Source organism: Micrasema longulum, unplaced genomic scaffold, assembly GCF_059751315.1.
Source record: "Micrasema longulum isolate JH-2025_06_02 unplaced genomic scaffold, ASM5975131v1 h1tg000731l, whole genome shotgun sequence".
Lineage (NCBI taxonomy): Eukaryota > Metazoa > Arthropoda > Insecta > Trichoptera > Brachycentridae > Micrasema > Micrasema longulum.
Window position 1 is genome coordinate 961 of NW_028277926.1, and position 13,332 is coordinate 14,292.

At 35.4% G+C, this 13,332-nt stretch overlaps 2 protein-coding genes across 3 annotated transcripts; both read left to right on the forward strand.

Annotated features, from left to right (window-relative positions):
• The first annotated feature begins 632 nt into the window (after positions 1-632).
• On the forward strand, positions 633-2,296 carry LOC148279319 (uncharacterized). The gene has a single exon (XM_088230113.1). It carries the CDS (start codon positions 829-831, stop codon positions 1,795-1,797), a length of 969 nt encoding a protein of 322 aa, XP_088086239.1. The 5' UTR covers positions 633-828; the 3' UTR covers positions 1,798-2,296.
• Positions 2,297-6,962: 4,666 nt separating this feature from the next.
• LOC148279320 (uncharacterized) lies at positions 6,963-11,018 on the forward strand. 2 transcript variants are annotated; one of them, XM_088230109.1, is made up of 3 exons: positions 6,963-7,093; positions 8,511-9,193; positions 9,329-11,018. In XM_088230109.1, the coding sequence occupies exons 2-3, from the start codon at positions 8,560-8,562 to the stop codon at positions 10,570-10,572; spliced, it is 1,878 nt and encodes a 625-aa protein (XP_088086235.1). In that variant the 5' UTR covers positions 6,963-7,093; positions 8,511-8,559; the 3' UTR covers positions 10,573-11,018. The 2 variants fall into 2 exon arrangements, with proteins under 2 accessions (XP_088086235.1, XP_088086236.1); XM_088230110.1 differs by having other exon boundaries at positions 7,000-7,179.
• The last annotated feature ends 2,314 nt before the right edge of the window (positions 11,019-13,332 follow it).

Below are 13,332 nucleotides of genomic sequence, written 5' to 3' on the forward strand. Positions count from 1 at the left end.
TGGACACTAAATGAGTTAGAGAAGAAAGAGGAATTGTGAATGGGTATTAAGATAGTGCCTTAAGAATTAGAACGAAGAGGTAAACCATGAACTGATAAGCGTTGAAATTTTTCACGCAGGCATATAGGAGCGTTAGGACTATGAAGTACATTAAACAGAAGTGAGAGGGAGCGATAGTCTCTCCGCTGTCTAATTTTGAGCCATTTCAGTTGTCTATGATAATCAGAAATGTGCTCATATTTCCCAAGACCAAAAATGTACCTTATGCACGTATTCTGAAGTCGTTGAGGGTTTCTTTAAAATTACTTTAATAATATTAATTATTAATGCATAATAAAAATAAAATAACGTAAAAAAAATTGTCTTAAAAAAAATGTGTCCCCACTGAAAAGTCTTTTAGACTTAGTGGGTAACAAATTGTAATATGTATTTAAAAAATATCTAATAAACGCTGTTCTGCAACACTGAAACTGAAGAATAAGTGCTGACGTTTTTTCAATTCTGTTTGCTGTAATGTCTATGTACATTCTTTCCATCTCAGAAATGTATCAGTGGTAATTTTCCGCTGAATGTTAGCTAAATGCTTTCCTCCGGGTAAATATTAATATAAAAACCTTTTACTTTTCAGATACTATCAAGTCACCAACATTATCTCCGGAGAGTATCAATCTACCGTCGCACAGTGCAGATCAACTACCAGATTGCGAAAATAAAACAAGACAGAATAATACTAGTAATGAATTAGTGTTGCCGAGTACTGGGGTGAAATCCTTCTCATGCTCGCTATGTACTTTTACATGTGCACAAAAAAGTCATTTCAAAAGACACATGCTTACACATACGGGTGATAAACCGTTTTCCTGCACACAATGTACTTATACATTTATACAGAGCTATGATTTAAAACGTCACATGTTAACGCATACTGGCGAAAAACCGTTCTCATGTACGGAATGTAGTTTTAGATGTTCACGGAACAGTGTTTTAAAACGTCATTTCCTAATACATACTGAGGAGAAACCGTTCTCATGCTCGCAATGTAGTTATACGTGTGCAGATAAAAGTAATATAAAAAAGCACGTGTTGATACACACTGGCGAGAAACCGTTTTCTTGCTCACAATGTAGTTATACATGTGCACAGAAAAGTAACATAAAAAAACACATGTCAAAACATACTGGCGAGAAACCGTTTTCATGCTCACAGTGTAGTTTTTGTTGCTCATTAAACAGTGGTTTAAAACATCACATGTTAATACATACTACCGAGAAACCGTTCTCATGCTCGGAATGTAGTTTTAGATGTTCACGGAACAATGCTTTAAAACGTCACTCATTAACGCATACTGACGAGAAACCGTTTTCATGCTCGCAATGTACTTTTAGAAGTTCACGAAACAGTGACTTAAAACGTCACATGTTAAAACATACCGACGAGAAACCGATCTCATGCTCGCATTGTAGTTATACATGTTCACAGAAAAGTTATTTAAAAAAACACATGTTAACACATACTGGCGAGAAACCTTTCTCATGTTCTCAATGTAGTTATATATGTGCACACAGAAGTAATATAAAAAAACACATGTTGACACATACTGGGGAGAAACCGTTCTCATGCTCACAATGTCGTTTTACATGTACTGAAAGAACTAATTATAAAAAGCACTCGCTAGAACATGTTGCGAAGAAACCGTTTTCGTGCTCACAGTGTAGTTTTAGATGCTCACTGAACTCTGTTTTTAAACGTCACTTGTTAAAACACGCTGGCGAGAAACCATTATCATGCTCGCAATGAAATTCACTCTTCACAGAACTGTGATTTGGAACGTCATATCGCCGGTGAGCATACAATACCAGATAACTCCCAAAAGTAAACTGTTTAGGAGATACTAAAACTATATTTTAAAATGGCAGGGAATCTTTGTACCACAACAGGCCAGCAGTCCGGCCCAATTACGGTGTTGAATTACAGCCTAGAATACCCAAACTTGAGAAAAATCACATTATTTTTTTATTTTCTTACCCGGAATAAACCCGGAACCTTCCGTTTGTGAGTCAAGCGGCTTGACAACTTACACCACGAAGGCCGCCTAAATAAAAAAAAGAATATCATGAGATCTTTTTTTATTTAACCCTAGATTCATAAGCACACGTCTCTCATATACCCTCAAGTAATAAAACTTTCACAGCGCGCGGCGTGCAATGTGCATGGGACATCGCGGTAGTTCGTGCCTAGAATGCTCTGTGATTATTTTTTTGTTTTGATTCCAAATAAAAGTTCTTTCTAATTAATCTACATATATTTTTTTCAATATCTCCCGTAATTATTAAAATAAGGGACCTTATAAGTAAGGTGTATCAGAGACATATGTTAATGAACAATGTAACCCTAAATATAGTTTATGAATCTAGGGTTAAAAAAATATTGATATGTATTACCTTTTTTTATTTTTATTATTAATTTATTAATTTACCCAAATAATTCAATTTTGTAGGCCATTTTTAACTTGTAAATAATCCACTATTAGAAAATGGAAATCAAGTTGGGGTATAGCAGGGTTCGAATCTTGCACCTCTGATCAGTGAGTCCGCAACACTAGCCACCGGACCACAACCCAATTTCATGTTTTGTTAAAAAAATATCTGTACCTTAGATGATAAAACATGGGAGTTCACTTTTTGCCGTTTTTAAGTTAAAATATCAGATATTATCAGAATAACCTATTTTATACGTAAATAAAACACCAAAGACTACTTTAATGGTAAAAATGTTTTTTAAGTTGAACTAAAAATTAATGAATGAAGTTTTACGACTACTAAAAGAAAATGTTTCATCAAATATGATACCAATGTCTTCAATTTTTACAGAAGGGTACAACTGTCGAGTTAATAAGGTAAAGTACGAGTCTTTTTTGAACGATTAAATCTAATTATTTCACACTCGTATTAATAAACACCAACAGGAATTATTGAGATGTTTATTTATTTATATATATTTACATATATATGTACTCCCAATGGGCATTTTTAAGGATATATTTATACATAGAAAATTATTATAAAGAAAAGTAGAAAGACACAGCGGTATAAAGTAGACTTTGTGGAAGTGGAAGCGGGAGAGGGATGTTTATAATTGAATTTGATTCAGTGATCGTTTGAAAGAAGACAACTTGTTATCAAAGAAATCAAGACTGGTATGTTTGTTGGCAGACCTGAGAATTCTGGGCATAGGGGAATGAAAACCATAGTAGTTCTACGGTTATCGGTATGAAAGAGTAAGTTTTGTCTGAGGTTTCTAGTTGAGATATTTAATTTTATCGAACTCAGTAGTTCAGGCGCATCAAAGAGTGAGTTGATAAAAATTTAATATAAAAAGATGACACTCCATACAAACCCGAGCTAAAAAGTCGTCCCCAATAGACAGGAATTGACCAGCGAAGGTAGCAAGTATCATCATCACGTCAAATCACGTTGACTTTGACAAGGAAAACAAGTAGTACACTAAAAAGCACGGACTGTTTACATCGGTCTACTCTAAGTTCTATTCAGTATGTCGTTCCTTTCCGCATACGCGTTACCTTTGTTTGTCGTTTCGCTTTACGCCCGACTAACTGAGCAGGGCGGAGACAGGAAATCATTCACGAATTGTAACATATCAATAAGACGTTTTTTAACATTAAAATAGCTATTTTTAACAAATAATGATTGAGATTAGAACATTACTTGCCTGTGAATGCTATCGCTTTTCCAGATCGATTTGTGCAGCATCTTAGCGTACATATAGCCATTTTAATCATTTCGAGGAGAAAAGTAGCCGGCAAATGCTCGCAACAGACTAAAGTCCGTTCTATCTAACATAGACCAATTAGCCACAGGTTGAAGGAACACATTTCGAACGCTTTTGTTTACTCTAGTTATATACCTCAATGATAGGAATAAAAATTAATTTAAAAAAAGCAATTAAAAAAAACATGTGCGTGGCAAATAATTTAGATCCTTAAAAGTGTATTGTGTGTTATAATGTATTTATAGTAAATATGTATTACTGATAATTATATTTAAGTTTAGAAAACGACATTCGTAATAATGTATGGGGACTATTTAAGATTAAATAAATGTAACAAAAAAATCGTCTCTTCTTTTTTGAACCAAAATAAAATGCCAACGTTGGACATTAAATCAATAAAAAGCCTTTAGCAAATAATAAAAATGAATTAAAATGTTATCTTAAACTATTCTGCTCTCAAATGTGGTACCTAATTAATTAAAAAGAATGTTAAACCAGCTTTATCTGTTACTGTTCTCCTGTATCTAAATACTTCTTACCTGTCGCTGTATTTCAAAAGGGCCAATCAACGATTAGCCATATTGTCAACACTTAGCATTTTTTAATTTCGCTACTCGCATTTAGCCGTTTTACAGATTCATCATCATCATTCCCTTTCCGCACCTAATGGTGCATAGGGCACTGCATTGATGCACACATCGCAGCGTATCTTGATCATTTTTGTCACATGAAGGTAAGATGATCAGTCTTAATTTTAGTATAAAAACACCCTTTTAAATAAATATTTCAAATCAACCATGCTGGGAATCGAACCCGAGACCTCTTGCATGCTAGGCAAACGCCGACTTGCTGCCGCTTACAAATCGGCGAAGATTTAAAAACATTTAGACATAAGTTCTTAAACTAAAATAAAAAAAGGGTTTCCCTCACTCACAACACTGGAATAAAATTAATCTTTGAATTGTTCTTTGAAATCACCATCCAAGTTTTTTTTTTAAAGAAATATTTGCGTTTTTATGATTTACCCAAATATTTTATTTCGAGGGCCATTTTCAACGATTTGTAAATAACTCGCCTTTAGAAAATGGAAATCAAGTTGGAGTAGAGTGGGATTCGAACCACGGATCATTGAGCCGTGAGTCCGAGACTCTAGCCACGGGACCACAACCCGATTCAAAGGTATTGGCAATAAACAATAAATTTATTGTTGTTGAGCACATGGGTTAAGAAAGCCGTCATAAATAAAATAGTAAAGGAATAGAAACTAAATTAATTTTGGTATGAAATATCATAAAAAACATAATTATTTGCCCCTTTCAAATCAACTATCGCTCCCCCAAGACTGCTTCAATTTCCCCTTTTTATATAGGCTCTCTACCACCCCTTTGAAAGTCTTTAGCGACTTAAATATATACTGTGGAAAACTCATCGGAGACTTCATAAAGGCTTTCTCGACTGAACTTCACCATGAAGGTAACTTTAAAATCAACCCAGGATTTTTTCAATAACAGTTAATTAACAGTACGCGTCAACCTGTTATTCATTAAAAAATATTAAGTCATTTCATATGACGGTCATACAAAAAAGCTCAGTTACACTTAAGATTTTTCTTTCTGTTACTCTCTAGTAGATGCCTTTCCGATACAGTGCACAAAAGACAACTGTACAACGGACTGATTTTCATAAATAAAATCGATAAAATCGACGTTTCGCTGTCCCGTTTTCTGCAAATCAAAACTTATCCGATAAGTATGATTTATTTATAGACAAGGTTCAAATTAATTTTTATGTTTATATACCGTACGTTAATATATATTCTGTGTAAAAAAATAATCCAGGGAGGAAATAGGGGGCTAAGTTTATATAAAACAAAGTATGACCAAGTTTCCTCTTAATGGTTTAGTTTTTTTAAGAGTTCTTTAGTTAGTGTAGAAATAGGTTGTTGAGGGTTGAAGTTCCTACCCCAGTTAGAGATTGACAGAGAAGACACGAGTTGCTGTTTGATGCGTATTTAATACATGGCGAATAAATAATGAATTTTGATGCACGACCGTTACGACGATGATGGGTTGAAGAGACTGCAATTGAACTACACGCTGGAATTGAGTGACTTCGTCAAGAGGGACTGAAGTGAATTGAATTTGTTGGGCCGACTGACTGGCGTTGCCACGCCCTAAGGTCTCTTTATAAGTGACGTTTCTTTGTAATGCATTTCTTCGTGGTAGGGACGATGTGAATGTACTGCAGAACGATGGCCCCCAATTCCACGACGTGCAATACTGTTAAAGTTGCTGTATTGGATTCTATAGAAAATGATGACATTGCTTTTTAAGTGACGTTTCTTTGTAATGCATTTCTTCGTGGTAGGGACGATGTGAATGTACTGCAGAACAATGGCCCCCAATTTCATGACGTGCAATACTGTTAAAGTCGCTGTATTGGATTCTATAGAAAATGATGACATTGCTTTTTTTGGTCATCACACTATTTCAGGTGAAACGTTTTAGCACGTGTGCGTCATCGATTATGGACTGTAAACCCTACATTAGTATTAGATAAATGTGGTCATTACTAACTTAATATTTTATTTTGCTGTCGTCATTTTGGTTTCCTGTAACTCCATAAATGTTGAATATAACGTTATTCAACTTTATAAGTGAAGCATTCTTCACATTTCATTTTATGATTTCCTTAAAATATAATCCTAATGTTTCTGTTAAAATCTCCAGTAAAATAATTAAAAAGGTTTATACGTAAAGCTGTTGCCAAAAGAGGGAATTTTTTTTAAGAAGGGAATATGGAAGTCTAGGCATTTACAGGAGTTATAACCTGTCGTTGGCTGGTTTAAGTGGCCACTTTACACACTGTGTAACATTCACCATTCTGCCTACGTTTGAACATTTAAACTTCCTCAACTCTTCTATCTGTTGACTTTTGTAAAATAAAAAAGGTAAAACCTTTCAAACATTAAAATGTTTTCCCTCTCAGTTGCAACAAACTTAAATATGAACAACTCGCTAAGGAGAAAATCCAGCCAGTCTACAAGCATTTGGACATATTCAAAACATTGTTGAGGTTATACGTACTTATTCAGTAGTTGGCGTGTCACACTCTAGGTACTTACTTTGAACATTAGCCTGGCAACATCGTCTTTATTCTATATAGTTGGCAGCATTACCCAATGGTCTCCACTTCGTGTCTTGACGCATTGACAGTTCGTACGGTAATGTTATCCTTATAAAACCAGCGTGTAATCTGCAGTTAAGTTTACATTCGCTCGCCACTACCGAAAGAGTGACTTTTGGTAATACCCTCAATGTTTTATACCTATTACTGAGAGCTTTACTAGGAATCCGATATTGCGTTATGGGGCGGGGGTCTGTGTGATGTGTAAGTGTGTTATGCATTTATTTAGGTAGTTGTACAAAATATACATTTCAGCAACTAGTTATACCTTAACTAATAAATAGTATTGTCATATTATAATACAGTAGTGTTCGAAAAAAAACATTGTTATTAAATTCAAACGCTTTCTGATGACCTCTAGCTACCTAAATAGATGTTCGTTTTTAACAAAAACCGTCGCCATCACTCGAAACGATGCGATAAACTCAGCATCCTAATCTCTTTTGGCAACTCATCAAACACCTTAAGTCCTTTATGCTGCATTTTTTTTTCTGGAAGATACCCTTCATCAATAACTCTTTGATGAAGGGGATTGCATTCTATGTAGAATTGCAATCAGCTCATTTGAACATATTTCACTGAACTTAAAAGTTGGAGTGTGTTTGATCACTTGAACAATTTGACTGTCTACAACAACAACAAACCATCACGCCGTTTCCCCGAAAGGGTAGGCAGAGAGGATAAGAACGCCACATCACTCTATCTTTGCATACAGATCTCGCTTCCTCTACATTCACACATCTTCTCATGCACGCGCGCCAATTATTCAGACATCTTCAAGTATTTGTTGGATTTGGTCATGCCATGTCTTTCTCTATTTCTGCATCCATCAACATTCGCACTATAAATATTCTTAGCCGTTCTTTCGCTGTCCATTTGCTCTACATGTCCAAACCAGCGCGGAGCTCCTTTCTTGATTTTGTCCATAATGCTTGTCTCAGCCTTACATAATGTACGGATCTCAACATTTGTGCATCTATCGTACATAGTTTTACCACACAGTCGCCTTAGAGATCGCATTTCGACTGCATTCAGCCTACTTTCATCCCTGTTTTTCCAAGTCCATACTTCGCTCCCATACATCAGGGCCGGGATCAGGACTCCGCTGTGAACTGCTAATTTTTCCTCTTGCGACAAACATTTGACAATTTGAGCTTTTGTGTTTTGTTTGCAATGCATTTGATGTTTGCAATGCTTTTTTTTTTAATGCTTGGTATAATAATTATCATTGAATTTATGGGCTATATGGCTCTTTTTTTATTATTATTTAATCAAAAAAAGTATCACAAATTTTAAATTTATGTACAAAAGTGCAAAATATATATATTTTTATATTTTTATTTGTTTATTTTGTTTTATTTTTATAACTACAAAGGGTTTTGATTAAATCCATAAAGTGTTATAGAACATGTATAGTATGTGTTATAGAACATGTATGTATAGTATATGTATAGACACGTCCCGGTATCTCTCAAGATAAATTGTGTTGAAATTATATTAAAAAGTTTTATTTTGTGCATCCTCTACATTTTCAGGTGATCGATCTTCATATAAAGCGTTGTCTTTAAATTCAAGCAGACGACTATGGAACAGATAAAGCTCGCTCTTGTTACAATCAAATCTGAACCGGGGACTGGCGATGTAGAAGAAGATATTCTCCATACTGGGAAAGGGACGCCATGTCCATACAGAAGTGGGGAGCCAGGTGTCGCTACGGTGAAGGCTGAACCGGGGACTGGCGATGTAGGAGATATTTTCCATACTGGTAAAGGAACGCTATATCCCTACAGAAACCAGGAGCCAGGTGTTGCTACCGTGAAGGCTGAACCGAGGACTGGCTATGTGGGAGATATTTTCCATACTGGGGAAGGGACACCATATCCCTGCAGAAGTAATGAACCAGGTGTTGCTACCGTGAAAGCGGAATCGGGGACTGGCGATTTAGAAGCAAATATTTTCCATTCTGGAGAAGGGCCGCAATATCCTTACAGAAGCGAGGAATCGAGTTTTGCTACCGTGAAAGCTGAATCTGGGACTGACGATTTAGAAGGAGATATTTTACATACTGGGGAAGGGACACCAGGTCTCTACAGAAGCGAGGAACCAGGTGTTGCTACCGTGAAGATTGAACCGGGGACCAGTGCTGAACAATATATTGTTAGTAGTAATTATTCAGCCAAGAAACAAGAATGTTTGGAATCCTCTCGCAACACTGTAGGTAAGAAAACGACATTTACTTTGGCGGACCTAAATTATCACCAGTAACAATATAAATTCCACTATGAATCTGCTCAATCAATAAAATTTGCTTCCTGCCAGGATAATATTTACCAGGATAACTTTTACTTTTCAGAAACTACTAAGTCCCCAGCATTATCTCTGCAGCGTATCAATCTACCGACTCATATTGCAGAACCACCATCAGAGGATGAATGTACAACAATACAGAAGAATACTTCTCATAAATGGGTATTGCCGAGTGCTGGAGTGAAACCTTTCTCATGCTCGCAATGTAGTTACACATGCACACAAAAGAGTCATTTAAAATATCACATGTTTAAACATACTGGAGAGAAACCGTTCTCATGCTCGCAATGTAGTTATACATGTACACAAAAAAGTCATTTAAAGGATCACATGTTTATACATACTGGCGAGAAACCGTTCTCATGCTCAAAATGTAGTTATACATCTACACAAAAAAGTCATTTAAAAGATCACATGTCTATACATTCTGGAGAGAAACCGTTCTCATGCTTACAATGTAGTTATACATGTGCACAAAAACGTTCATTAAAATACCACATATCTACGCATTCTGGCAAGAAACCTTTCTCATGTTCACAATGTAGTTATACTTGTGCACAAAAAAGTCATTTAAATGATCACATGTCAATACATACTGGAGAAAAACCGTTCTCGTGCTCACAATGTAGTTATGTATGTGCACAGAAACGTTCTTTAAAATATCACATGTTGACTCATTCTAAAGAGAAACCGTTCTCATGCTCACAATGTAGTTATACATGCGCTCAGAAACGTTATGCAAAATACCACATGTGGACACATACTGGCAAGAAACCGTTCTCATGTTCACTATGTAGTTATACATGTGCACAAAAAAGTCGTTTAAAAGATCACATGTTAAAACATACTCCCGAGAAACCGTTCTCATGCTCACAATGTAGTTATACATGTGCACTAAAAAATCTTTTAAGTGATCACATGTTAATACATACTGGCGAGAAACCCTTCTCATGCTCACAATGTGATTATACGTGTGCGCAGAAACGATATATAAAATACCACATGTTAACTCATACTGGGGAAAAACCAATCTCATGCTCACAATGTAGTTATACATGTACACAAAAAAGTCATTTAAAAGATCACATGTTAATACACACTGGCGAAAAACCGTTCTCATGCTCACAATGTAATTATACATGTGCACAGAAACGTTATATGAAATACCATGTGTTAACACATACTGGCGAGAAACCGTTCTCATGCCCACAATGTAGTTATATCTGTTCACAAAACCGTGCTTTGAAACGTCATATCGCCGGTAAACACGCAATACCTAGTAACCCCTAAAAGTAAACTGCTCAGTTTCAAACACAAAGACCATTTCAATACATGCATTATTATGTTCGCCAAATACCCGTGTGTATTGTATTTAAAATATTTAACCGATTTATTCAACAGAAAGTACACCTTTCGTGTTTGGTAAAAAAAATAAAAAATATTACGGAAATCAAAAATAAATTTCTATGATCAGTTTTTAAATTACTATCATTTGTTCTAGAAATAATAAATTATATTCCTGTAATTACTTAACTACATTGACATATTAATACATAGACGTTTCCAATGGAGTTAAATATTTTAAAAAGTACTGATGCAAAATCATACTCATATTTAGTTTGTTTATTAATACCAGTGTAATGTAATGTATTTAATAAGATAGTTATAAAAAAACTTATACAACTAGTTATAACCATTGATTTTGCTTTCGACCTAATAAAGCCTAGCCTTGTCAAGTGCGGGTTATCACTAGAGCCCGCCCAGGGCACTGCAAATTGAACAAACACCGCGCTAGAATGAACCTTTCCCAAACTTCTAGATGTAGGTTCTGCAGTGCAGATCAGGAAACACCTATACACATTATACGTGAATGTGATGCTTTACATCATAAAAGGAGCCTCATCCTCGGGGGACCACTGATTAAACCAGAGGATGTAAAAGAGCTCGCCCCCTACCTTACAGCCCGATACTTTACGGATCTGGGCTTGGAGGGGAGATTTAGCACAATGTAAACTCTCGCCGTCCACACAGTAGCCAGGTTCTTTATAGACCTGTGCTTGGAGGGCGAGAACATTAGATCTTCACAGGTCGCAGAGACGTTAAGAGCTCGCGTAGCTCTGACCCACACCACTTAGAATAATAAAATAACCATTGAGATATAATATATAGAGATGATACTTCATACAAATCTGAGCTAAAAAGACGCCCCTAAAGGAAAAGGAATAGCCAGCGGGAGGTGCAAGTGTCATCACGTCATATCACATCGACTTTGGCAAGCAAAACACGTTACAGTAAAAAGCACTGACTGTTTATATCATTCTACTGTGAGTTCTATTCAGCATGTTGCTCCCTTCCCTGAATTGCTCATTTACGCCCAGCTAGCTGAGAAGGACAAAGACAAGAGGTAGCTCACGACTAATAAGTACTGGTAGCAGTGGTAATAATAAATAAAACGTTTTTTAACATTAAGATAGCTATTTTAAACAAATATTGATTAAGATAAAAACATTACCTACCGGTGAAAGGTGAAACCATGACTTTTTCTATCTCTTCTCGAATGAGTGCAGGAGCTTAGCGTACATGTTGGCATTTTAGTAATTGCGAGGAGAGACGAGAGTTCAAAAGTATCCGAGAAATGCTCGCAACAGACTAAAGCCCGTTCTATCAAACATAGTCCAATCCTATGTTTGATAAAACGGTAAAAGTATTTAATTTTGGATACCTTACCATATTTTAATATGGAGTTCTACCAAGTATCTGCATATACAATATCATCATCATTCCCTTTCCGCACCTAATGGTACATAGGGCACTGGATTGTTACACCAAACGCAGCAAATCTCGATCAAATTTGTTACATGAAGGTAAGGTGATCAGTCTTACGCTCCAGGTACCAGTCCAGGGACTATGAAATATTCTAGTGTAAAAACACCCTTTCAAATACATATTTGATATCAACTATGTAAATGTATACACAATTAATAAGAGAAGTTAGTAGATTGAGTTTTTCTACAGACATTTCTTGGTGGAACTGCATTTTAATTATAATAATAAAAATACGTAAATAGTTTTATTCCACTTTTATTTATAATTTTTACTAGTGACAGGTTTTGTCGTTACCGACATCGTCAGACTGGTGAGAGCCTAAACACATTTCTATGTTAAATACGAGTGCCAGCGGGGGTCACGTCACGTAAGTCACGATTTTATATAATTATGGGAATAAAAAAGTTTAAATTAAAATAATTTTAGTATAAAGTAATAACAATTGTACGAATTTAAGTTTTGTTTGAATATATGAAGTTTTATAATGAGAATGCATTTGAATTATATATATTTAAATTTTATTAAAACTATAACAAATGCAAAATAATGTCATTTCATAGAACAAAACAACCAATTACCTTCGAGTATTAGAAAACTCCAAAATTGACGTAGTTAAGTTTAAAATCGGGTTGTGGTCCTGTGGCTAGTGTCTCGGACTCACGTACCATAGGTCCGTGGTTTGAATCCCACTCTACCCCAACTCGATTCCATTTTCTAATAGTGAGTTATTTACAACTCGTTGAAAATGGCCCTCAAAATTAAATATTTGGGTAAATCATAAGAACGCAAATATTTCTTTTTAAAAAAAAAAAAAAGTCCATCAGAGAATAAGGAGTTGTTTTGGACCATAAACTGACATACAACGAGCATATAGATAATACAGTAAATAAATCACTGAAATTACTTGGCTTCATTTAACAGAATATCCTCTGATTTTACTAATGTCCGTACAATCAAAACTCTTTATTGCTCGACTGTTCGGCCTCTTCTATAATATGCCTCCTAAAATAGTAGTCTGGTCTCCTTTCTGTGTCAATCGCATAAATCACATTGAATCAGTCCAACATCGCTTGCTTCGAAAAGTAGTATGGATGCTCGGACTAGAGAGAGGTAATTATTCTTATGCTGATATAGAGTCAATGTTAAATAGTTCTAGTCTACAAAAACGTAGAACTAATATTGATGCCTTATATATGTTCGGCATACTAAATGGTATAATCCATG

What these genes read in the sequence shown, in the direction of transcription:
- LOC148279320 (XM_088230109.1), top strand. Translation starts at nt 8,560, where the DNA reads ATGGAACAGATAAAGCTCGCTCTTGTTACAATCAAATCTGAACCGGGG. An exon ending in ATCCTCTCGCAACACTGTAG is followed by an intron (nt 9,194 to 9,328) that starts GTAAGAAAACGA and finishes TTTACTTTTCAG; the next exon opens with AAACTACTAAGTCCCCAGCA.
- LOC148279319 (XM_088230113.1), top strand. Translation starts at nt 829, where the DNA reads ATGCTTACACATACGGGTGATAAACCGTTTTCCTGCACACAATGTACT.